Source organism: Polypterus senegalus, chromosome 9 (genome assembly GCF_016835505.1).
Source record: "Polypterus senegalus isolate Bchr_013 chromosome 9, ASM1683550v1, whole genome shotgun sequence".
Classification (NCBI taxonomy): domain Eukaryota; kingdom Metazoa; phylum Chordata; class Cladistia; order Polypteriformes; family Polypteridae; genus Polypterus; species Polypterus senegalus.
Genome location: NC_053162.1, coordinates 128,150,173 through 128,178,045, shown reverse-complemented (window position 1 = coordinate 128,178,045; position 27,873 = coordinate 128,150,173). Strand labels below are relative to the sequence as shown.

At 37.1% G+C, this 27,873-nt stretch overlaps 1 protein-coding gene across 2 annotated transcripts in view; it reads left to right on the top strand.

Moving 5' to 3' along the window:
- Nucleotides 1–1,567: 1,567 nt before the first annotated feature.
- Nucleotides 1,568–27,873, top strand: part of LOC120534994 (C-type lectin domain family 10 member A-like) — a 60,667-nt gene continuing 34,361 nt past the window's right edge. The window contains exons 1-5 of one of the 2 annotated variants that reach the window (XM_039762500.1): nt 1,568–1,593; nt 2,511–2,587; nt 16,541–16,645; nt 24,388–24,420; nt 27,108–27,140. In XM_039762500.1, coding sequence (XP_039618434.1) covers nt 2,572–2,587; nt 16,541–16,645; nt 24,388–24,420; nt 27,108–27,140 — 187 coding nt within the window. In that variant the 5' untranslated portion in view covers nt 1,568–1,593; nt 2,511–2,571. The remainder of the gene's footprint in view (nt 1,594–2,510; nt 2,588–16,540; nt 16,646–24,387; nt 24,421–27,107; nt 27,141–27,873) is intronic. The other variant, XM_039762501.1, reaches the window with a different exon arrangement.

Below are 27,873 nucleotides of genomic sequence, written 5' to 3'. Positions count from 1 at the left end.
TTCACAAATGTTCCATTTTCCAGCTCACTTTAATTATTCAAACAATACATTTGAAAAAACACTTGCATTCTGCTACATTTCTCTAATGCAACTTCAAATAAAGCAGCTTCAGATTCTGCCAATATCATGTGCAACAAAAGCTGCTAGAAAATTTAACTTTAAAAAAATGCAATTAAAACAAAGTTGCAGCACTCCAGACATGCCCTACTGCCTAGCCTTTTACAATAGCTAAAATATTTAAGACACAATCCTTTTTTTTTTACACTCACAAAATATTTTATCAGCTTTTTACTTGCAGGATACAGTAGATTGTGCTGGAAAAGAACTGCCAGGGATCTCTGACATTGTTTCTGTGGACAACATCATTGAATAGTAGTGAGACTGGCTGCCTGAAGGAGCCCTTTCTGCTGTGAAGTGCAACTGCCATTTTTTGCCTTGTTGCTGTGCTGCATCTTTGATAATTTTATGCTGCTTTGTTAACTAAATTTATAAGCCTGTCATATTTATAATGTAAGTAAAGTCCTTAAACTGCACCCTACAACATCTGAAAAGGGCAAGAGTTAACTTATCAAATACTAAATAAACACTGTCTGACAATACTCAACATACAATTTTCAAATAATACAATCTTGGCAGAAGAGTATCTTGGTGACATTGCATTATTGAAAATATCCTGCATAAAGGAAATTCTGATATAAATGATATGTTCTTTAGCTACTCCACTTACTTAAATTTGACTGAAGAAGTAGAAAAAATTCTTGAAATGGCACCATAAATTAGTTTGTTATAATGTCTTTTTAAGTTTCAACAGCTGCTTCAGTTACGCTGCTATTTGCAGCTCACAAATGTCAATAATAGGGTGAGTGTGACATAGTCTGCTTTGGCTTGTACTTGGCTAATCACACCAAAGCTTGTGGTTTGATGTTATCAGGCTTTAATTTAATGTTCTAGACTTAAAGGACCAAAATGACCTTAAGTAAATAAGTAGCTCTTACAGAATATTTTACCTGTTGCTCAATGTAGGCCCAGCAAATGATTTTTGATGACCCTCTTAAGAGTTTGTCTGATATGTTGTTCCCTTTCAATCATCAGATTTTGTTTTTGTACTACATGTTGGGAAGATTTTTAAAGAACAAAGAACCAATTTCTTTACAAATTGTTCTTCTCAGAATGAAATGTTTCTTTATCAAGCAATGGCTTTATGAGGAACCACTCAACCCAGTAAAGAACATCACAGTGCCATTGAAGAACCAGTATTTTTATGAATGTACAGTGAATAAAAATTTAATTCATAGTTTTGGTTTACAGAGTAGCACTTTAGCTAGTATGCTTCTCTTTCAACTGTTTAATTTCGATTGTCAACAAACCATTTACTTCTTGGTATCACAAGTATAACTTAAATAAAAAAAAAATATCTATATGATCATCAAATTAGCAGCCCTCCTCTAGGAGGCGTGTCATCTATTTAAAAGTACATATCTACTCTCATTAAATCATTTTCTTTTTCTTGACTCCTCCCCTAGTTTAAATAAGTATTCTTTACCAGAAAGTAACTTTATTACAATGGCTCTTCTGATTCTTTTGTGAACTTTGGTGAGTGTGCACTTGTTGCATTTGTCGTTTTTATTCTAATTAATAGATTTATTTTATTTCATTAAACTACAGAACACTTGAAGAGAAGAAACTTTTTTTTATTTTTCAAAACACACAAGTTTAATTATTCTGCTCTCCTAGCAGGTACTGTAGCTTACATAGTACATATCTTTCTAGCTAATGCATACCAGCTGTGTGTTTTCATAAAAAATATTACCATTAAAGAGTATTTATCTCCTTCAACTATGAATAATTCATATTCAATGCAGACTACTCATTTCATGCCTATAAAATATTTTACCTTAGATTTTACTTTTTCTTATCAATTCTTTCCTTCACTATTGTGTTAATTTTTTCATGCAGCATGGAAATATATAATTAGTAAAGTCACCACTACTACCCTACAGCTCATGTTAGATTTGTTGTGTTCACTTTCTGTGTAGAAGTTGCATGCTTACCTCTGTGCTATCTTTAGGTTTTCTTTGGGTACTTTAACACCATTCCACATATCAAAGACATGCTGTTCAGTTTCACTAGTGACTGTAAATTAATCCAGTATGTGCCATAGGATAGACTGGCATCTGGTCAATGATTAGATTCCTGCCATGCTGTAGATGAAACTAATGATTTAGATGTGAAAGTACTGTTATATTTAATTATTCTCACTTTTTGTACATGATGATAATGGTATATTTTGAACTGATAAATCTGTGATATTTTAAAATAAGTTAAGAATAATATTTTTATTTTGCTACTTGTTTTCATCCAGGAAGGTTTGTTAACAGTGTTGAAACTGCTTTAATTTTATTAAACAATTGCCTGCTCATGGTCATTTTGAAATATGAGTTGTACTTTTTTAAGAAAACTACCCCTTCTAAAGATGACACCTTTTTCTTACTTTTCTTTATGGTCTTCAGTTTTGAAAACACCCTTGGAGAACATTGATTGTAATAAACTACTGTAGAAGGCTGTAACACAATGGAACAACAACAAGGTATTGGACTTTGGCTTATGATAAAGGAAAAAAACTGTCTCAGCATTATTTACTGTATGTTGTTTTTACTCCATGAAATGAGGCAACAGGCATAATGCCACATAGGTCAGTACTCTAAAATTTGTAAATTATGCTGGGATTTATAGGTGTAAAAGCAAATTCAGACTTAAATAAAACACTTATTTAATTGGTCAGGAGAGTTTTTATATATAGTATTCTTCAACGAGAAACATTTTACCTGTGCTAAACCATAGTTTCTATAGTGTATTAATTGCTGTTTTCTGCAGAATCAGTGCACCTCCAAATATATTCATCCATCCCGTAGAATAGGAAACCATTTGCATATCAATGCAAACATACAAACACTACACTGTGCCTTTTAATAGCATTTAATTAACTCAAAAAATACATTTTTGAGTTGAAGGATTAAAATGAAACACCTGGAACAACAGTATTGGAGAGAAGATATTAATTCTTTACAGACAGTGACTGTCCTGGGATTTGATCCCATACCCCTGGGGATGTGAAAAAGCAACATAAACGACAGGTTGAAGCACACAAATACAGCAGACGTCTGTTTTGTTACAAACATTAAACCTAGACAAAATCACCTCGATATAGTATTAAATAAATATTTAACTATTAAATTATATATTTAGTCTAAACCAGTGTTTCCTATTCTCGGTCCTGTGCCTCCCCTGTGGCTACAGGTTTTTGTTCCAACCAGCTTCTGTTTTTAATTGGACTCCTGGGCTAATTAAGTGATGTGTTATTTCCCAAGTTCTGTGTTTTGGGAACAATACAGAAATTAGAAAACTATTATTGGTAATATATATATATATATATATATATATATATATATATATATATATATATATATATATATATATATATATATATATATATATATATACTTTGTATACACATACAGTGGAACCTCGGTTTGCGAGCATAATTCATTCCGGAAACGTGTTCGCAATCCAAAGCACTCGTATATCAAATCGAATTTCCCCATAAGAAATAATGGAAACTCAGATGATTCGTTCCACAACCCAAAACTATTCATATAAAAATGATTAATACAAAATATAAAGTAAAATACATAATACAAATTAACCTGCACTTTACCTTTAAAAAGAATCATGGCTGGTGTGAGTTTCTAAACTCATGTGGGATTCCACCCAATGGGACGACACACGGAAGAGCGTCCCAAAGCAATTGCAGTCTCCCAGCGCTGTAGCAGTTTGCCGTATAAGTGCATCCAAAAAGATCGCAGACATGCTATAAGCGCCTGTTGTCAATGGGTCATACAAGGAACATTATAAAGATCCTGCTACAATAAATAACAGCGCTGTTGCTGTTTCAAGCTGAATAAAGCTGGTGTTAAAGTACTGAGACTCAGCTTTGTGTTTTGGGGAGCTAGATTGGGACTCGCACTTCACAGCGCACACACACACACAGTCACAATGCTGTAGTAAACAGTATACGCTCGTACGGATGTTGACTATATGAGTGAGGCACACAGACTCAGACGGAGAATAGGAGCCGATTGCCAGAGAGAGAGAGAGAGACGGGCGAGCGAGATAAGGAGAGAGAGAGAGAGAGACACGCTGGGCGAGCGAGATAAGGAGAGAGAGAGAGTATGGTAAAGTATGGTTAAAACTGTAGATTACAAACCATACAGCCAGGTTTCAATATCTGTTTGTTTATTAAACAGTAAATTAAAAATCAGTCAGTCTTTATTTTTGGCTCAGGGGCCTGAGTTGCCTCGAAAGCTTGCATATTATAATCTTTTTAGTTAGCCAATAAAATTTGTCATTTTGCTTGACTTCTCGTCACATCCATAATGGCTAACATGGTACAACACCCTAGTACTACAAGGGTTTCCCAAAATTCATAGCAACTAAAGTAGCACGGAAAACCTTTCATAACCGTATGTGCTCCCAGACCCACTTATTAATTGCTAAATGCTTCTTAAACTGTCTACCACTTGTGTCAACCATAACACTAAACAGTAGTCACCACACAGAGCACATTAAATTCCTGTCCTAACAATTATTTGAACAGATTTATACTTGAAATAATGATCATGATGAAATTAATTAATGCTTTTGCATTATAATATTATATAAATCATTAAATAAATGCATAATACTGACACTGTTCATAAATTTAGAAATTGACTCTATTTCTATGTTCATTAAAAAATTTGGCCCTGGAGTATCCACAATGTGCCTTCATCTAAGCTAATTTGACAGAAGGCGAACTGGAGAGTTTGATGGTGGATGAATACTGGGTGATAGCAGCTATCTCTTTAAATTGTATCTGTTCATATCACTGTCTTCATAATTTGCCAGGAAGTATCCGACTTTCACATTAACTCTTCTATGCTGTTAAAGCTGTATGTGTAATGTTAGACAAGATTGCTATTAAAAGGAGAAGAGGAGTGGAAGATATAGGTTGGAAACTGAAAATGTTCTAATTTTAGTGCACAGGATGGAGACCAGGTTGGCGTAGAAGCTATGCAGTGGATGCTACTTCCATTTATAAATAATAATTGGTTTTATTCACCTGTTTTTAATGAAAATACTTTTTTTTGTTTCTCCTTATATTTGAGTTATTCCCGAAATATATGACAAATAAACACACTGTGCACTGTCTGGAGGAATGATGGAATTTTTAATAGACAATATAATTTATTTAGTTTATTTAAAGATTGTGGGACAGTTACAGATTATATAAATTAATTATAAATAAACAATTTACATATTTTCCACCAGTATTCCCAGGTTGGTGTTTATCTGTCTGTAAAGAGGGTAACGTTGAGTTGTGCTTATTCTCTTCACAGTCTCATGCCACTTTTGATTTTCTCACATTTGAAAGGCTTTCATGTGTTTTAGCAATCAGCAACATAATACTGTCATCTAAGACCAGCACAAGCTCTTCTTTAGAAAAGTGTGGTTTTTGTGACGTTAAGAACATTGTAAACTCCATCGGAATATCATTTGTTAATTTAAGAGTCTCTTGAAACTCATCATAACTAAAGAAGCATGTTAAATCCTTTGTAATCTATGTGTTCCCTAACCTGGTCATTAATTGCTATATGCTTCTTCAGATCAAGTCAGAAAAAGTTGGGACAGTGTGGAAAATGTGAATAAAAAAAGAAAAAAGCAAGTTATAAATTCTCCTCAAATTTTATTTCATTGCAGACAGTATGAACACAAAATTATTCATGTTTTTTTTTGTCAACATCATTTGATTTGTAAATAAATATCCATTCTTGCCATTCAGGCTTGCAACACATTTCAAAAAAATTTACCACTTTGTACAGTTCCCCTGTCTTTTAACAACACTTAAAATACGTTTAGGCATTGAAGAAATCAAGTGAATAAGTGTTGCTGGTGTTAGTTTGTCCCATTCTTCCTGCAAACAACGTTTTAGGTGCGCAACAGTACGGGGTCTTCGTTGACACATTTTTCGTTTCAAAATGCGCCAAACATTCTCTATAGGAGACAAATCAGGGCTGCAGGCAGGCCAGTCAAGCATCCGCACCCTCTTCTTACGCAGCCATGCCTTTGTTATGCGCGCAGTATGTGGTTTGGCATTGTCTTGCTGAAATAAGCATGGGCGTCCCTGGAAAAGACGTCGTCTTGAAGGCAGCATTTGTTTCTCCAAAACTGAGATATACTTCTCAGCATTGATGGTGCCATCGCAGAAGTGCAAGTTACCTTTGCCGAAGGCACTGACACAACCCCATGTCATGACAGACCCTGGCTTTTGGACTTGTATCTGGTAACAGTCTGGATGGTCCTTTTCCTCTTTGGTCCGCAGCACACAGTGTCCATTTCTTCCAAAAAGGATGTGAAAAACCAATTTGTCTGACCACAATACACATTTACACTGCACAGTGGACCATCCCAGATGCCTCCGAGCCCAGAGAACAACAACAACAACAACATTTATTTATATAGCACATTTTCATACAAACAGTAGCTCAAAGTGCTTTACATATTAAAGAATAGAAAAATGAAAGACATAATTATAAAAAATAAATCAACATTAACATCGAATAAGAGTAAGGTTCAATGGCCAGGGGACAGAAAAAAAAAAACTCCAGACGGCTGGAGAAAAAATAAAATCTGTAGGGATTCCAGACCATGATACCGCCCAGTCCCCTCTGGGCATTCTACCTAACATAAATGAAACAGTCCTCTTTGGATTTAGGGTTCTCACGGAAGGGCTTGATGATGATGATGGTCACGTAGACTTCTGCCTTTTAATCCGTCCATCATTGTTGGAGCATCATGAAGCTTTGAGTAGGTGGAGGTGGCGCAGGCCACCACCACAAAGAAACCGGAAAAAGAAACAGAAAAGAGAGTAGGGGTCAGTACCGATTTTAGAGCCACCATGAATAGTTGTTATGATGAATTGAACATACAGAGTATCAGGATTAAGTTAAATTACGATTAAAATGAAGTTATAAAAAGGCCATGTTAAAGTAATGTGTTTTCAGCAGTGTTTTAAAGTGCTCTACTGTATCAGCCTGGCGAATTCCTATTGGCAGGCTATTCCAGATTTTAGGTGCATAACAGCAGAAGGCCGCCTCACCACTTCTGTTAAGTTTTTTTAAGAAGTCGACGGCACTTTTGGACACTATTTATGTAGGGCTTCCTTTTGGCACAGTACAGTTTTAGCTGATATTTCCTAATGTAACTATGTACTGTAGTGCTGGAGGGTGACTTCCTGAAGTAGTCCTGAGCCCATGCTGTTCTATCATTTATTGATGAATGACGGTTTTTAATGCAGTGCCGCCTGAGGGCTCGGAGATCACGACCATTCAGTTTAGGCTTGTGCCTTTGGCCTTTGCGCACGGTAATTTCTCCAGATTCCCTGATTCTTTTCACTATGTTATGCACTGTAGAGGGAGAAATGCCCAAATCTCTTCCTATCTGTCTTTGAGAAACATTTTTCTTCATCATTTCAAAGATTTTTGCCCGCACTTGGTGGCAAACTGGCGATCCTCTGCCCATCTTTGCTCCTAAAGGAGTAGGCCTTTCCTTGATGCTGCTTTTGTACCGAATCATGATTGCAATCACCTGTTAACATCACCAGTTTCAAATCACATCATTATTTAGTTATTATACCTCATTATTACCCCTGAATTGCCCCCATCCCAACTTTTTTTGGAATGTGTTGCAAGCCTGAATGGCAAGAATGGATGTTTATTTACAAATCAAATGATGAAATAAAAGTTAAGGCAAATTTGTAAATTATTGCTTTATTTTTTTATTCACATTTTCCACACTGTCCCAACTTTTTCTGATTTGGGGTTGTATTATTTTTATGATGAAATATATTAAAGTGTTTATTGTGTTACATTTTGTAGATACATTGTTAAAGTCACTTAAATAATTTAGACTAATTGCAAATGTATAAACATATTGTATTTCTATGTTCTTTAAAGGTTTTGAAGACTCTGTGTTCTAAAGTTGTAGTTTGCTTTACTTTTATTGAGACATTTTATCTGTAGTAATTAGGCTATGTGGAGAAGTAGGATGAAAGAAAAGGGAAGGACAGGAACTAGGATTGATACATTTTTTTAGAGATGCAATAAAGTAAGCTAACCAAGAATAATATCTATTGAATCTTATATCTTTACCTTCAGCCACCACCTCCCAAACCCAGTACTTACACATTATTAAAATTAACAGTGGGCTGTTGATATTATTCATTCAAACACCCAGCCTCGTTACACCTACAGTTAAGGTTTATGCACTGACTTTTTATGGATATTGTGCCAAAGTGCCCTGGGAGTAAGTATCCACAATGTCTTCATCTGAGCCAACTTGATAGTGTGTCAAGAGAGAAGAAAGAAAGGTTGTTGGTGGACAGCAACTGGCTGTTAGTGGGTATCCCCTTCATGCTTTCTGTTGACTTACAAAAATAATCCTCAGGGAGCAGCTGAAGAACAACACAATACCATACAACATGGAGCATCAGTACAGCAACTGTATAAGTAGTGACATGTTTTTATTTGTTTGTTTTTTTGTTCATGTTTTTGCATTGCTTTATGCTCAAGTTATTACTTACTTATTATATTTGAGAAGTGAGTTCGCTATGTACTGTCCAAAGGAGTGTGGGGATTTTTAATAAATAATGGTTTAAATTTCCACCAGGCTGTCCAAGGGGTGCCCATGTGTCCGAAACAGAGCTTAATGGGGTATCCTTGTGGACAGCTCCTGGCAGTCCTTACAGTCCTTAGCAAACCTACTCTGAATATTGCTGTATTTTGAAAACAGATCAATAAAAATGTGGGGTTTGATGTGAGGTTTGAAAGAAGCCATTTTTAAGTTTCTGTTCCCCTTTTTAGTCTCCAAAAGGATGCAAATGGACACAGGAAATATTCTGGACAGAAATGTTATGGTGCCATCTTTCTTTGCACATTCAGGCCAAATTACAAGTCATAAATTCTTATGCTGACCTGTGACTTCCTGGTCTGTCATTTTCAGATTAAGGGTGTACTAACACTGGGGACGTTTGTTCTGTACCATGCCCAAGCACGATTGTCCTACATCACCCCCACTCCCTGACTGGCCTGCACTCACATTATGCTTTAACGTTCTGGGCCTGGGCTTGCTTTCGTCATAACCATGCAACTTTGTGAAAAGCCAAAACAAGATTTTAACATGGAGTGACAGCATGGATGTAAAAAAGATTTTCCTGATTTTGTGTTTTTTTGGAGTATTATAAGACAGGATAACACTCTACCCTCTTACAGATTTATTGAGCGTGCAGTGCAGTATTTTGTTGTTAATTGTGATGCTTTTCTTGTCAACTACAATTCACGTTCATCTGTAAGGTGAGAATAAAAACCTGTTTTTAACTCAAATGGTATCAAATGAAATGACTTCACATCCTTGACATCTTGTCTGTGTTCTGTGCTTGGGCATTTTTAGCGATCACACTGTTCCCAAATCCTACTGAACTGTGCTCAAGCTCACGTTTTCCAAGCAGGCCAGGGCACGGTAGGGTTGGCCCAGCGCAGAGTGATCACACTAGTCAAACAAATTAGACTTTGGGGTGTTACATGCGGACGAACGTGCTCAGGCACTGAACAAATTGTTAGTATGAGTAAGTACTGCTGTTTCTCTATGCAAGGGTCCAAATTCCATTGCAGTGTTGGGAAATTCTGCCATGCAAAGAATATACCTGTTTTTGTATTGGCAATTGGTCTAACTTGGTATTGGCAGTTCCTGCTTTAAGATTGGCAAAGTGTGCCTACATATTCGCATTTAGACCTTTCATTTTTTCATGAGAGATTAATAATAAACATACATTTTATTTATGAAGCATCTTTCCCATGCTGAAAGTGCTTCACAAATATTTAAAGGAATACAACAGAATTCAAAGCACAGCCAAAGATCACAATAATAACACAGTATGCAAACTAATATCAAACATTAAATGGCAAATAATTGATAAATACATGAAAGTCAAAGTGCCAAACTAGAATAAGAAACAATAATCAGAATAAATGATAGAGGAAAGTCATGAACATATAATTTATGTAAACTTTACATGTAAGAATATAAATGTAAATGTTACTGTTAAACACTATGATAAAGAACCAGATTTTTTATGAGTTTTAGAGCCAAATGCTAGATTGACATCAGCTGTTCTTTTGATATTTGGTTTAGATTTAACAATTCCAGCCTTGTCGTGACCTGAGTTATCCATTGTTGCAAAGTAGCCACACTCAGATGACGTTGCCACATTTAGGGATGGAAACTTATTAGGTTTTTTTCCATATTTGAGTAATATATTAAGATTACAGTCTGCATTGAATCAGACAGTGATGATATTTTACCATTTATGAGCTTTAAGCAGGGTAGTGTTAAAACCAGAAAATGTATTGCATAAAGGTAAATCTCAGGAGTTCATTCCAAAATACCATAGATTTGGTACATTGACACTCAGTCAGCCGTAAACCTGGTGCTGGGGAGCTCCCACGCACAGCCTGGTGATGGACTGATCCCCTGAACGTTTTTAAGATTATTGCAGTATTATTATAAAGTATTTAACATATTGTAACGACACGGCAGCAAGCGCTGGCGGAGTGACGCCGTATGGGTAATTTATGTAAATAGTTTGTGGGGAATTTATGGGTAATTTATGTAAAGCTTATTGTTGTGTCGAAATTAACTGCGTAACCTAATTGTCTTTCTTGTTGTAAGTGTTGTGTGTGTTTGTGCTCAATCAGTGGGGTGGGTTGGGTTATCGCCGTCCGGGGTTGTTGTTATTGTAAATAGTCACCATCAATGAGAAAGATGGCTCTGTAAATGACCTTGACAATAGCTATACAATGAGTTTAAGCTTTTTTTTGCTGGCTATCTGTTAATAAAAAGATACAACAGGACAGAGCTGTATCATTGCTAAGATTCTATCTAAGCAATTATTGCCGAGACACTCGGAGTCGTGCGGTGTATGGGACACGAGTGCTCGTTATCTAAAGAGCTGGGTGCAGCTGCGTGCATAACGCTGGCAATCCGCTAGCCGACAGCTTGGGAGAGGTGCAAGGCAGAGTTCGGCTCTAAAATCTTTAAAGACTCCACCACGGGTCGCTACAATATAAATGTTCATCACCAGAGAATTTCAGCTTAGTGTTTTGGAGTGTAAATTAAAAACATAAAATTTTTCCTTTTTACTGTTGGGTCTATTTTTCTATAAATTGAAATACCTCCCTACATTAGTTCCAGTAGGTTGTACTTTGGGGGTGGTGAGTTGGTTCCATTTGTGGTGGAAATGTACCATGGTCTTAATACTTGAGCATTGCACTCCGTGGTTAGCCATTTTTTCATTTATTGCTTAAGACCTTAGCCATGACACAAACCTAAGAAATGACCTGGGCTAGGATTTGAACCCAGTACTTTGAAGTTAATCATTGTGCTAGCTTGTAGCTCTAAACTCTAGCACTCTCTCAAACTCCCTGACTTACTCCATGCTTTTCCTGGTGGGGTCACAATGGCAAAGCACTTAGCTGGATACACCAGGACAAGCCCAGCACCAATTCTAGCTCTTTTACTGCAAAATTCCTGGACTCTACAGGCGAGGTGAGAAATAAATTACTTCTAGTATGGAAAATGAATCTGCACTGTGTCTTCTGGATATGAGATTAGCTATCAAAGAGTGTCTTATGTCCCATATATCAAGAGGCTGAGAAGTGTTGTAATTTTGACTTTCTTTTTAAAAATGTGCCCTCTCATAACACACAGACTCCACATTCTATATGAAAATGAAGTGTACGAAGCCAGAAACTTCTACAACATTTGATGTTTTCATAATTTCTGCACAGATCTATTATACATCTTGGCCCTTGCCACTCTGGAGATTTCAGTATACTGTGGAGTACTTATTTTGAGAAATCTACCCAAATCTCAAGAAATGCTTTTGGCATTACCTTGTGTATGGAAGATGTGGCCATTGAATTTAGGAGTTTTTCAAAGTGCTTCTTCCAGCACTCAACAATATTCTCCTGTAATAGTCAATGTTGAATTATACTTGCTGATACCAGTGTAAAAGAAACAAATGATTCACTCCTTTTTTATGTAAAATAAATTACAGAGCCGGTATTAGTTAACCTATATGTGACATTCTTACTCACCAACCAATACCAAGTCTATGGTTATTATGGATCAACCTTCCATGGCCAAAAAGTCTCAAAAAAGATGCAAAAGAAAAAAATAGATGTGTGTTATGTATGTGAAGAGCGTTGTTCTGCCCCACATGCTTTTAGCTGTTACTGTTATTTGTTGAACTGTGCTCCCCCTTTGTCTTGTCATTTATTAACACACCTGTCAGTTACGTCCCACACTCACAGTGGTGCTATAAATGTCTATGAAACTCACATAAAGCATGTAGGTCCCATAATAAAGATTTAAGTACAATACACTTCATGTGTCTCATGTAGGCACCCCTTTATCTCTTGTTTCGGTCACGTCCGAAATGTACCTTTAAAGTATAGAAACCCCTTGGTTTCGTTAGTTGTGGTACACAGCAATTTGGACCTCTGTCTACATGCTTCTTTTTGTCTCAATCCGACCATGGAAATCACTCGCCTTGTAAGTGTCTTTCAAAGTTTTATTGTTTAATGTATACTGTTTGCTAAGCATTGCTTTGTCATTATTTGTTGTCTTTGGTTCTACACTTGTAAATACCTGTATGTTTCTTTTGCATATATTTCAGTTTACAACAAGTTATGTCAAGTAAAAGACTTCAAGAAAGCTCACCTTTGCCGTTTTTTATGTGGATGTGCCAAGTTGTTTAATCTCTCTGTGGCCGCGTTGCACAGACAGCACGGAGTGAGGAAGAAAAGGCGCATTGCATGTGTCAAAGACAAATATAACTTTTTTCAAGAGAAAATCTTTCTTTGAAACCAGCATATATTTTAGCATTCCAGCATATCACTGGACTTGTAGCTATATGGAACAATGCACTGCCTCCAGCTGTACGTGGTCAATGTTGTTCTCAATTATGATGGTATAGTGTGACACTAGGGGTTGCTGTTGCCCCGTGAAACCTACCAGACAGACGTCCAGGACACACTTGTCAAAGCACCATGAAGAATTTTTTAATATTTTTCTTCAGTAAAGTGCACAAATCACTGCACACGCCACAGTTCTCCAACAATAATCAATACAAATAAACAAATCCTCCACTCCCAGCAGCCCTGTCACACTCCCTCCCCACTCTGGCTCAGCTTCCCAAAGTCCTTTAAATAGTCCTTGACCCGGAAGTGCTCCTGTCCTTCTGTTCATGTGATTCCATTGCACTTCCGGGTCAGATGAATAGTTATATTTATCTTCAGCCTGGAAGTACTTCTATTCTTCCATCCCCGTGACTTAGGCGTACTTCCGAGCTATATGGGAAACAACAATCCCCTTGTCTCCCTGCAGATTACACAGCGGCACCCAGCAGGGCTGTAAAGCCGATCTCCATGTTCCATGATGCCCTGCAGGAATCCGGGGCACTTCTAGGCTGCAGGGAAGACGCCATCTAGCGTCTTGGATGTGTCGGCCGGAATAAGATGCCAGCCATCCATCACAATAGTCTAAGTCAATGATGTACAAAGAAAAAAAATAGCTGTACATTATCTATTCATAAATATATAGCTATGTATAAATAGCAAGCTATCACACTGAACAAAAGGAAAAGAAAAGAGCTCCAATTAAGTGAAGCATTTTTGCTGTTGATAATGAAGAGACCCTGGAAACCAGCCACAGGGGTTGCAAAAACCAATGTGTATCTTCGTGACACTCCCAAGCCTGGATAAATGGGGAGGGTTACATCAGGGAGGGCATCTGATGTAAAATTTTGCCAAATCAATATGTGGACAACAATACAAATTTCCATGCCGGATCGGTCGAGCCCTGGGTTAACAATGACAGGGTGCTGGTGGAAATTAGGCTACTGTTGGCCAAAGAAGAAGAAAGAGAAGAAGAGCGGTGAGATGTGTTCGGAGGCAGGAGGAGAGGAGGAAAGTAAAGAGAGTGGAACTGAGGGTAGGAACTTTGAATTTTCGCAGTATGACTGGTAATGGGAGAAATTAGCAGATATGATGGAGAGAAGGAAGGCTGATATATTGTGTGTGCAAGAGACTAAATGGAAGGGGAGTAAGACCAGGTGAATCGGGGGTGGATTCAAATTGTTCTATCATGGTGTGGATGGGAGGAGAAATGGGGTAGGGGTTAGTCTGAAGGAACAGTATGTCAAGAGTGTTTTAGAGGTGAAAAGTGTTTCAGACAGAGTAATGATTATGAAGCTGGAAATTGGAGGTTTTATGATTAATATTGTTAGTGCATATGCCCCGCAAGTTGGGTGTGCGATGGAAGAGAAAGAAGACTTTTGGAGTGAGTTGGATGAAGTGATGGACAGTGTACTCAAGGGACAGAAAGTGATGATTGTAGCGGATTTCAATGGACATGTTGGTGAAGGGAACAGAGAAGACGAGGAGGTGATGAATAGGTATGGTGTCAAGGAGAGGAATGAAGAAGGTCTGATGATAGTGGATTTTGCCAAAAGGATGGGCATGGCTGTGGTGAATATGTATTTTAAGAAGAGGGAGGAACATAGGGTTACGTAACAAGAGTGGAAGAAGATGCACACAGGTAGATTACATCATATGCAGAAGAGTCAATCTGAAGGATATTGAAAATGGCAAATTGGTGGCAGGGGAAAGTGTAGTTAAACAGCATAGGATGGTGGTCTGTAGGATGACGTTGGAGATCAAGAAGAGTGAGAGCAGAGCCAAGGATCAAATGGTGGAATTTGAAAAAGAAAGACTGGAAGGTTGAGTTTAGGGAGAAGGTGAGACAGACACTGGGTGGCAGTGAAGAGTTACCAGACAATTGGGCAACTACAGCAGATGTAGTAAGGGTGAGAGCAAGAAGGATGCTTGGCATGACATCTGGACAGAAGAAGGAGGAAAAGGAAACCAGGTGGTGGAATAGGGAAGTACAGGAGAGTATACAGAGGAAGAGGATGGCAAAGAAAAAGTGGGATAATCAGAGAGATGCAGAAAGTAGACAAGAGTACAAGGAGATAAATAAATAATCCATAAAATCAATGTGGTTATGAAGTTTAAATTGCTTGACTTCTCACTAAATAAATAACAATACAATTTTCCATAACAATGAGGTTAAAATTCAGGCAGGTCTTCTTCTTAATCCCTGAGCCTTAGTGCATCACTCTAAAATGACATCTCCTCTACCTATTCTGAAAGGGCCTTGCATCATGAGGAGATACTCAGAGACTGGTGTTATCAACAATCATAATCCAGCTACTGTCCCTTGCTGCCATTCCTTGGCTTTATATGGGGAACACCACAAGCTCTGCTACTACTCTTGCTGCCATTCCCTGGCATTTGCGGAAGCCAACTCCATGAACATGAGTCACTCCATAAGGTGCTCATCAGGACCAATCCGCTTGCTCCTCTCTCTGAGACTCACTCCCAAGCACCTACCTCAATCCCAAACAGCACAGCTCCAAATGCTGCCTCTCACTTTCCCTTTCATTTAATTTCCGTCTTCCTTTTTCGTTCCTCTATTGTGTCCTCCTATTTCGTTGTGCAGACTCCCTTTTAAACTGCGTCTGGGTGCAGGTGGTGCAATCACATGCTCCAAGGTGTTAATGAAGCATCAGATCTGACTGGATTTGTACATAAATTTGTGATCAGCCAAGCATCCCAATCAACCACAAAGTGGTGCTTACATATTCCCACATGCACTTGCATCAGCATGGAGCCTGCACACTCTGGGACTTTCATTACAAGTCCACCTTGTAGCTCAAAGTGGCTTCCTGAGACTTAACACATCTAAGCAATGTGAGTCACCTTACAACCAGACACTCACCACTGAACATGAACAATAATAGGTATTTCTCCAATTTGAACATATTTTTAAAGGAAAAACATAGGTCTGGAATTGTTCTTTGTCTGACTGAATGACTGACTGACCCCACCCCTTGGATAAATTGCCATATGTAATCTAACCAGAAGCACAAGGTTAAAGCAATATACCTCTGAGGATTTAGATGTACATAAACTCCCTCAGTATGCTCAAGGTGACAGTACTCTCCAAGAAAAGGGCAAGCAATATAATGAAAAAATATGCACAAACAGAATATGTAAACAATTCTTTTGTAAGCCAACACAATAATTACACCACTAAGTGAGTAAGGAAAAGCTGATAGAAGAGAGGTCCAAATAACATTTGAAAACCTTTAAAAGTGGTTCACAGAAATCTTAGCCATCATTCACTACTACTTGAATCTGTGTTTTGTCTTGTTTTTCTTTGTCTAAAAATAATTTTCTTTATGTCAAGAAGTGGTAAAATGATACAAAGAAACCTTTACATGCCATAATTAATTTACCTTGTTCTTTGCTTTATTTTCCTACAGGACTTCAAGAAAGTTGCAATCATGTAAAATGGGCTGTCATAGCAGTGTTTCTTTCTGGATGCATCCTAGCAGCATACAGAGTAATTGAATATAAGACAATAATATGTAAGTATAGTATACATTTTTGACTCTTGTTTAGTCCATTTTAATGGATATTCTATCAGATCCTGATTGGAATTTCTTATAGATACATGATTGAAATTTGTCTCACTTCTATATAACAAAATAATAACACTGTAAAGGTTTACAGGTGTTGTTTTAACAACAATTTGCCTGTGTCCAGTAATACTCACCTTATGTACATACAAAAGTATATCAAAACCATTAAATACAATATACTCATAGACAGTAAAGTAATTTTATGGACAACTCAGGCTCTGTGCACAAGGCAGTGGCAGAAATAGAACCCTGTGTAAGCCAAGCACAGCCCGGGCTGAACAGAGTGCTATTATACAAACACCACAATTAGCTTGACCAGATATATGCATAAAGAAATACATGAGATGTATACAGTGGTGTGAAAAACTATTTGCCCCCTTCCTGATTTCTTATTCTTTTGCATGTTTGTCACACAAAATGTTTCTGATCATCAAACACATTTAACCATTAGTCAAATATAACACAAGTAAACACAAAATGCAGTTTTTAAATGATGGTTTTTATTATTTAGGGAGAAATAAAATCCAAACCTACATGGCCGTGTTAAAATTGGAGAGGTACTAATGAATTTGGGAGGTATAAGAGTAGGTTATTTGATGATTGTTTAAACAATGGAATGGAGAGGCAGGGACAGGCCAGGTTTAGAACTGTACATGAAGGGACAAATAATATTGTAAAAATAAATATGCATAGTAATTTAAATTGCAAAGTTTAAGTGCGTAAGTAAAATAAGTAGCACATCAAAAATAGCTTGTCTTAATGCTGAAATATCAACAACATTTATTTCTATAGCACATTTTCATGCAAAGAATGTAGCTCAAAGTGCTTTAAATGATGTCAAATAAAAAATAAAATCCAAAGAAAAACAAATAAAATTTAGATAAGAGTAATTATGAATAAAAAGTATAGAAAATATAAATACATAATACACACTTACATAAGTAAAATATATAAGTATTTTGACACCTACAGTACAATATAATTTTACAAAAATACAAAACGCTCCATTTTCACTTCAGTCTAAATAAATGTAAACCATGATGTAATAAAGGCTCATTTCTGTCATGTTAAATATTGTAATTATATTCCACATTGATTTCTTCAGAACTACAATTATGCATGGTCTTTGGACTTTGTGTGACAGTTTTGCTGTAAAGCTTGCAGTATGGGGGTGAAAAGATGAAAATCACATCAATTAAACACAGTCAAAACTGAGAGCTATTCTATTGATCGAAGTGCTCTACTGCTATGGAGGAGAAAAAATTGAGGAAAATTGCCAAGCCCCACCCATTGACCCTCACTATTTGCATGTTGAGAACTTGAAAATGACAATGAAAAGTGGAAAATGAAAATTCAATGAGCAGCAGGTGGCGCCAGTGTTTATTTCTGTTTTACTTTTCTTTTTTTCAGCTTCATCGCGGTTCAGGCTGAATATTAAATTGCAAATAGGGTTGTTTCATTTTCATTTTAATTTTTGCAGTATTTTTGCATGCAGAAAATGAAATTACAAAAGACAGATTGCCTTTTCACTTTATAATTTTAATTTTCATTTTAATTTTCCCAGAAAATTCCTCTCATACATGGGGAATCCTGCCTATATTTAGTATTTTGTAATAATCAGGATAAAGTTGAGGGTGTAGAGGTGATTGATTCAAATGACTATAATATAATACAACTCTGTTTTGGAAAAGAGCAAATGCTAAGACTAAAACTGTTAAATTTAACTTTGGTAGGGCATATATTAAACAAATGTGACAAATGTGTAAAAGTGAATAAAAGGAATAAGCTTTTAAGTGTGGATACAGTAGAGGAGCAGTGGAAAGGGTTTAAAAATCTTTTACATATAATACAGGACAGGTGAGCTCGCCCAGATTGTTATAATGTTCTAATTTTTATTATTTTATTATTCTTGCAATGTCATACACTGTTGGATCTACCATACCAGTGAAAATGTTGTGATTGTGTAGCCTTCCTACTTTGTGCTCTTTGCCCGTGGCTTACAATGTCCACTCAGTGCCATCTTCTCTATTTTCCACTTGGAAATTGGTGCTGGCTGTGTTCTTCTTACTCCAAATTGTGTGAAAAATAATGATGTAATTTCTTGTGAATTTATGTTCATTTCTTACCTAACTGAAACAGTTGCAGTGCTGACAGTTTTTTAGACTTGTCTATGATATTCTTCATTGTACTGTATGTAGTGAAACAAAGTAAGAGATTAACGGCGTAGCAAGGTTCACAGGGGCCCGGGTGCAATCATCATTGAATGGGCCCACAAACCTGCGTGCTTTGCGCTCGCGCCTCCGGAGGGTCTCTCGCTGCTGAAATGCTTGAAGACAAGATAGATTGAGAAGGAAACCATTAAAAACGATGTTCGGAGAAAAATATAGTTTTGTTTTGTAAAGCGTAAAAACAGACGTGTGTTGGCGACTTGGCGTTATTGCCTAATAGTGTATATACACTGTACTTGTCTGTTGACTCAGCCGGTACTATAGAACAATAAAAATAAAGGATTATCTATGTTTACATATCAAAATCACGACGGATAAAACTTTCAATATGGAATATAATGAGCATTTCAGCATTCCGTTCAATATTCGTCAGGGGCTCAGGCCTCACGGCAACGACAAACGGAACAGACAGGGGTGCCGAAATACGAAATTGTCCCAATAATCCCATACAATACGGAAGTACGGAACGTCTATAATTATGTAAAAATCAGACAATTTTAATCTCTCATCTCTTTATATTTCGTCAATAAAAACTGTTATACAAACTTACATACACTGAATACCATTGTTATGATTATTATATCATAAATTAAGTACATGTAATACTAATACGTGACTGATAACCTGACAAGTGAGTTACCTGACACTGCACTGTCTGCACACATCAGAATTTTAGTTTTTTTGCTTTCTTTCTTGCAAATTCTGCTACAAGATCATTGGTGTCCAATTTCATGGCTCGTCGACTTTCAATCGATAGAACAGCAAATGCAGAAAGTCTCATCTCTGTCATTGTACTCCGAAAATAATTCTTTATAATCTTCAATTTTGAAAATGTGCACTCTGCTGAACATACAGTGATTGGCAATGTCAGAAACAAGATCAGAACTGTGACTATGTTTGGAAAACTTGATGATGATAAGTAATTTTCCACAATCAAAAAATCAGCCAAATCACGGACACTTTTCATTCGACATAAATCTTGTTTGAGCGCGTTTTTGAAGGACAATACTTCGGTGCAATAGTCTGCAGTTATGTCCTTTGAATACATACTCACTAACTTTATAGAGGCATCATATAGCTTCTGGTCATCAGCTTGAGACATGAACTTGGGCGTCAATGACTTAAACAAGTCTGCAATCTTCTGATGGGCAAGAAACCTCGTACGAAGTTGAGAAATAATGATATCAAGCGTTTTGTTAAATACTAAAATTTCAAAATTCTTTTCTGCACCCTCAATTCTTTCATCTCTTGCAAGTTCATCAAAATGTCTCCTAACAGCTTGCGATCTTTTCGGCTTAAATTCAGGATTAATACCCCATCCTTGAGCCATTCTTACAGCCTCGTTTTTGACCCCTTCAAAATCATTCCTCAGGTCGTTTATTTCATTGTAGACACGTTCCAAGTGGGTCACAGCTTTGCTCAAATCTTGCTGTTCTGCTTCCAGTAACGTTGACACAACGTTAATGGCTGTCACAACTCTGGTTTCAAGAACCAAAAGAATCACTGTTTCAAATGTCTCCAATTTTCCCTTTATTGCTGCTGCATCATCACGCTCTTTCTTGTTTTTGGAACATAAAACTATTTGTGTTAGCAGTTTCAGTACACTCGCATATCTGAATCGAATGGCCACTAACGCATCGTTTCTAGACGACCATCTCGTTGGACAAAGTTTCTTGAGAGTTTTCATAAATATTGTTTCTCTGTCACCCTCTAATAGAGCCCATCTGGAGATGCTGTGCCCGAAAAACACGTAGACAGCTTCCACCAAATCGTAGAAGTTTCCCACTTCTCTAACACCTTCGACAGAATCGTTCAACACCAGATTCAAATTTGGTTTGCACAATGAACGTAATGAGCAAGAGGTTGCTTTTCTTGGAGAACAGCCTGAAGCCCATTGTATTGACCACTCATATTTGAAGCCCCGTCATAACCATGACCATGTAGTTTATTGAGATCTAATTCGTGCGTTTCAAGCGATTGCAGGACTTGATCGGCCATGCTTGAAGATTTCTGACTGTCACAAATGTCAAAACCCAAGAACGATTCATGGATTTCTAGCTTTTTGGGTATGCCATCAATGCACTGCACAATAATATATCGAAAAATGATGCTAATTTGATCTACCTTCGCCATGTCTTGAGTGGTGTCAGCAATCACAGAAAAAAATGGAGACTGCTGAATACCTTTCCGGATATTGGAAACAACCGCATCACCAAGAAGGCATATTATTTCATTCTGAATCTGAGGGCTCAGGTATGTCAAGCTGCCTTTTGGCTTCCTTAAGAGTTCCTCTAAAACCGGATCGTATTTAGCAAGAAGCCCAATCACCGCAAGAAAGTTGCCCTTGTTTGTCACATTCTCCGCATGACAATCTTCTCAGTGACCACGAAATGCTAAATTGTTGCAAGCTAAGGTCAAACTAACGTTTACTATACGGTGTATGACCTTCTTCCAGTAACTTTCTGCTTCCTGCACAGCTATTCTGCTTACTTCATCAATTGTTGCTTGCGTTTCATGCAATCTGTATACTTGGCAAGCTCGATGATGTTCTGCCGCTCGTTCATGGCGTTTAATGGCTCTTGTCAAATGTTTCCAGTCACTAAAACCTTGAGCCCACAGATCAGTATTCAAACTGCCAGAAAACAAGCAACATGGTTGGCAGTAACAGACATTTAATTTCTCTGAATAACAGAGCCAAAATCTGGGAAGCACCAAGCCGGCTTCGTTTTTCTTCTCATAGTAAGACACATTGAATCGTCAACCTGCATTGCTGCCACTCTTCTCCTGATGCGGGAAAGCCGGGAATTCTATGTTTGGTCTACAACATCCATTTTTCACAATAAACTTGATTTCGTCCAGAGTTAAGTTTCTTCCAAAGTGACCTTTATCTGTCGGGTATTTTTTTGCGGGCGTTACTATCACAGACTTCATAACAGTGGATGCAGTGCATGATGGAATCCGGGTAGAAGACAGTGAATAGTCATCACTGTCGTATTCTAGGGTGAGAGCAGGAGATGAATCACCTGACTGACCTTCGTGCTCATCTTGAAGTACAACACATGCCGAGTCCACTTTTTCATTCACAAATATTTCCGTGTTGTCAGCAGCGTCTACCGGATTTTCACTTGAGGAAGGGATTGACCCAGATGCCATAGATGGCAAAGGTGATGGCGCCTGACGAGGTTGGAAACTTGTGTGTGTCGAACTCGAAGACGATTTGGTCTCTGATAAGTCTCTTTGGGCCTCGGGAATTGTTGACCTCGTTTACAGTAAAAAAGCCAGTTATTTTTGGCAGTTTTGCGATCTTTGCCTCCTTCTCTTTCTTTTTCCTTCTTTTCGCTGCACTACTCTCGTGTTTTGGCATTTTCCAAGGACCCAGAAAAATCTACGAAATGTAAGAATCCGTTAAGTAGGCTATTAACAGAATTGTACTTTCTGTGCAGAAAACCTGAATCTGACGCTACAAAATAAGTACGTTACGGTTACATGTGCACTCACCTGCGGAAGTGAAATCTAAGAAGAAACAATAGGCTAAGCCGCCAAGCGGGAAGCCATTCGTCGACGATTGTGGGAAGCTGCTTGCCTGCTTCATAACTAAGCTATAGCCTTTTGGAGAATGAAGCGAACATGTCGCTTTGTTTTTAGCCGCCGTGTACACAATGTGCGCCCTGCCCGCCAAGTTGGGCGCTAATGAAAATAATGTAATTGTGGGAAAATGTAAAAATGCTGACTGACGGTGGCTAAAATCGCTAAATACGGACATGTGAAAGTCCTTACTACAAAGTTACTTAAATTAATAAGCAATACGATCAGTCTAACTAATTTGACTGTGACTGATGGTCTGATGCCCTGATCACCTGATGAGAGCGCCGCAAAAAAAAAAGAGGCCTGATGGGCCCTCCCGAGGCCCGGGGGGCCCGGGTGCATTGCACCCCTTGCCTCATTGTAGCTACGCCACTGTAAGAGATTATAAATGTAACATTGTTTCTTTGATTATTGGATTTGTTGGCCTTTAGTTTAGAAGTTCTTCTATTTTTTAATTATTAGCAGTAATGTTTTGTGCTTTACAACCTGGTTTGTGTATGTAAAGAACAACCAGAATGACAAAACACAATCTAATCAAAGACAAACACAGCAGATACAGTAAGATGTTCCAAAGACAGCCCATAGAACTCGACACTCTGCCCCCTCCATGGCTCAGACTGGTACAAAAGAGACAAATCTAAAGTTTTTCTTCACATAGAATAAAATATCAGATAAAATAAACAGGTTCAACCCAGGCCCGGTTTTACTTAATTTACTTAAATCAATTGCATTGACAATTTCTTGCCAAATTATGAAAAAAAAAATACTGAGCAGACCATTGTAAATAGAATTTAATTTTTTCAAATTGAGAAAGCACAGAAGATCGCTTTCAGAAACAGGTTTTCATGCATGTAGTGTGGTACAGGATATTATGTGTGAGCTAAAGGAGAATCACACTTAGGTAATAGTATCCAATGGCATTGGAATTTTAAAGTTACAACAAAACAGGCAATTGCAGTGCAGGTTTTTAGAAAAAGTTAAGGACGGAGGAGAGCACAAATTGCACACTAATAATAAAAGATTAAAACTACAACGCTCAATGATGTTGGAAACAGCACTTCTATTACTAAATCACCTGTTGCCACACCTTCACTGTTGTGCCATAAGTTCTAATAATTGTGGTTTTCAGCTTCTTTTTGTGTTTAGTAAGTTTGTGTGGTCTTTTGAGCATGTTATTTCAAGTTTTGAATTTTTGTATTTTGATACTGGAATGTGGACATTTGACCTCTTTGTATTAATCTAGTTGCTAATAATTTCCTTGTATTTTTTTTTACTTGTTTACCTTTGATGGTGGCGATAACTATAAATATATATATAGGGCAGTTGGGACAATGTGGAAGGCATAAGACAGAGCATTTTAACCATAGCTCACTGATAACCCATCCCATTTGAAATGAACAAATAGTTTGTTAATGAAGCAAAACAATATTGAGGCATACATGCCGACAGAAATTCAGGTACTCACTACATAAAAAACACCTCTGTTAAACAACAAAAAATACTACTCCACTTTTCCACACACTACTCAGAATCTAACACAGCTCTGTCATTTGAATAATGAATGACCAACCAAACTACAAAAATGAAAGCCCCCAATTCGACCAGTTACAGCTCAAAAGTAACCTACTGTTTAATATATAACTAATTTTCATTATTTTATTTTGCAACTTAAATCACTAAGTTTCTCAAATAAGCTTGATAATTCAAATAAAAAAGCCTTTTAGTTATATTGTGAGTGACTGGAATCTCTTGATTTTCTGAATTCATTCATTGGGTCAAGAGATACCTTTATATATATCTGTTAATCTCTGTTATAATAACTTATTGTGAAAGACATATTTTACAATAACATATATTTACTGTTTTTCTTTAAAGCTCCCAATGGACAAGGACAAAGTATAGGTGACTGTGAGTATTTGCATGATTTAAATTAGCTAACATACTGCATGTTCAGGTTTTTACAAAATTTAATAATAATAATAATAGTAATAAAAATATATTTTATTTTTATAGCATTCATCCTCTTCCTGTTGTTTACATGTCTTTTAAAACACCTACCTATTTCCATTGTTTCACTGGGAATTCACCTGGAATTAAGGAAACATATGCCTGGTGTGGATAGGCTTGAGACAAATAAAATATATAAAAGGAGACCTAGAGTGTTAACAAAAGGTGGCCAGTTTTAAATAAATAATCACACCCCAAAGAAGGTGCAGGTGCCAATTGGGCACAGGTGTGCGTGTGTTTCAATCCACAGTTAATTGGGGTACCTGGCCAAATGTGCTGCATACACATATGGATGTGGGTGGATTGGTTAGGCACCTCAATAATGCAATGGAGAGAGCGGCTCCTTGCACCTGTACCCAACTGTGCAGCAAAGGATAAAGGATCCTGCATGAGACAGAAGGGGAATAATCAAAAAGAGAAAAGAAACACGTTAAGAGAATAAAGACTGAGGTTAAATAGTGGGAGATGGTAGGAAGCGGACAGAGCCGGTGTGACCGTGCGTGTGAGTCAGTGAGTGAGTGAGCGAGCAAGAGGCAGGCAGCCAGAAAGAGAGGAGGGGGCAAATGACATTGTGGGGTTGATGAAGAAAAGACCACTCCAGCTTAGTGACCAGAGAGCTGGAGTGACCTGGAGCTCTCTCCCACGTTGTGTCCAGGAAGGCAACGGAAGTTGAAGAGAAGAGGCTCAGATAGGGAGCCTTGCTGAGAACCATGGACGGCAAGGACCCGGGACTAGGCATGAATGGGGAGCCCAGGTGGCTGTAACTGTTAGTTGGGTGTCTTCTCCTTTAGCTTGGTCCGGTCAGGATTTTGTTTTTAAAGATTATTTATGGAATTGTTTTAACCTCCAGAGCACTTTGTTTTATTTATTTATTGAAGTTCCCGAACACTGCAGTATTTGGACAATTTGATTTCCATTGTTTTGGATTGTTTTACTAAAAGTACTGTTACACTTTTACACCTAACCCTTGCTATTTGTGACTCATCCCTTGGTTACGTTATCAATGGTAGTGGGTTCAAGGGGCTCATAGAAGGAAATAATAGCATGGAGATAACCCACATAGGCATAAAGTAAAATAATCAATTCTTCTGATTATTTTCAGATAATAGGAGTCCCTAAATTTGAAGTTCTTTTATTTATGTACATTGTTCGCAATTAACTTCTATGAGCTTTGCAGGTTTTATCTATTTATTTATTTATTTATTTATGTATGTATGTATGTATGTATGTATGTATGTAAAACACAAAACATAATAACAAAACACAAGCTAATCAAAGACAAGCACAATGTTCCAAAGTCAATCCAAAGATCTCAACACTTAGATTGTTACTAGAGAATTAAGAGATGTTCTTCATATAATTTAAAACTGCAAATAAAATAGAAAGGTTCAACCCAGGCTTGGTTTTACTTACATTAATATTACATTGATGGATTATAGCCAAATCAGGAAAACCTCTGAAAAGATCTTTGTAAAGAGAAAAAAAGACAACATTTTTATAAAATACAGTAACACTGCAGAAGAGAGTAATTGAGTATTTTAAAAGTGTTTAACATATGGGTCTCTAATAGTCATTTTAGTAAGGATAGAACATAAATACTGTATATTAATATAATTGTATACCATTAATACATGTTTACAGTAATGGCAATTAATATGTAATATTATAGTATGCATGGTATACAGTTATATCAGTTAAAATATCAGAGTATATTAATACTCTGTTTCCTGTTTTGTAAAGTTTCCTATGATGTAGGACCAAGTGCAAAAATGTTTTCAGTGTTTTTACAAAATAATGAGCCTGGCTTTTAAGTCTGTTGTTGCATACCCTTAAAACCCCATCTTATTTTCTGAACTAAAAATACATGGGAAATTAAAAACAAAATTATGACAGGAGGTATAAAATTTGCCACATTGTCACCAGGAATTCATTTCTAATAAACAGACAGAATGAAGGAAGCAGATGTCACAGTGGCCATTTTTACTATTAAAAGAGACCTAGGGAACTGCTAGATTTTCAGACGTTCTGGTGTTAGTTTCCTGAAAACGTTCACATTTAGCAAGTAACGATCTAGCAACTTGTACTCTTGTTTCCCAAAAGGCTTCTTTTTTTTCTTTCATTAAATTGATTAAAAACATGTAACAATCCATGCAATCAAGTTCAACTTAACAAAAATCTTCTAAAGATGGGAATCCTAATAACGAAAACAAAGCGCAACGTTGGTAATCCTGCCCTGCAACAAGCCTTATAAGTCAATTGAAGATAATCAATTGAGTACATTTTCAATGCAAAGTGCCATCATTAGTCCTAAAATAAGATAAAATAACCGTACCAAAAGAAAGGTAAATTAAAACTGTCACACTAAAGTACCATTTTGCAACTTAAATCATTAAGCTTCTCAAATAAGCTTGATAATTCAAACAAAAAAGCCTTTTAGTTATATTGTATCACTGGAATCAGTTGATTTTCTGAATTCATTCATTGGGTCAAGAGATACCTTTATATATATCTGTTAATTTTTGTTATAATAACTTATTATGATGTCATATTTTACAATAACATATTATATTTACTGTTTTTCGTTAAAGCTCCCAATGAACAAGGACAAAGTATAGGTGACTGTGAGTATTTGCATGATTTAATTCCGCTAACATACTGCATGTTCAAGTTTTTACAAAATTTTATAATAATATTAATAAAAATATATTTTATTTTTATAGCATTCATCCTCTTGCTGTTGTTTACATGTCTTTTAAAACACCTACCTATTTCTATTGTTTCACTGTGAATTCAACTGGAATTAAGGAAACATATGCCTGGTGTGGATAGGCTTGAGAAATATAAAATATATAAAAGGAGACCTAGAGTGTTAACAAAAGGTGGCCAGTTTTAAATAAATAATCACACCCCAAAGAAGGTGCAGGTGCCAATTGGGCACAGGTGTGCGTGTGTTTCAATCCACAGTTAATTGGGGTACCTGGCCAAATGTGCTGCATACACATATGGATGTGGGTGGATTGGTCAAGCACCTCAATGATGCCATGGAGAGGGCGGTTCCTTGCACCTGTACCCAACTGTGCAGCAAAGGATAAAGGATCCTGCACGGGACAGAAGGGGAATAATCAAAAACAGAAAAGAAACATGTGAAAAGAATAAAGGCTCAAGTTAAATAGTGGGAGAGATGGTAGGAAGTGGACAGAGACGGTGTGAGCGTGCGTGTGAGTCAGTGAGTGATTGACCGAGCAAGAGGCAGGCAGCCAGAAAGAGAGGAGGGTGCAAATGACATTGTGGGGCTGGTGAAGAAAAGACCACTCCAGCTTAGTGACCAGAGAGCTGGAGTGACCTGGAGTTTGG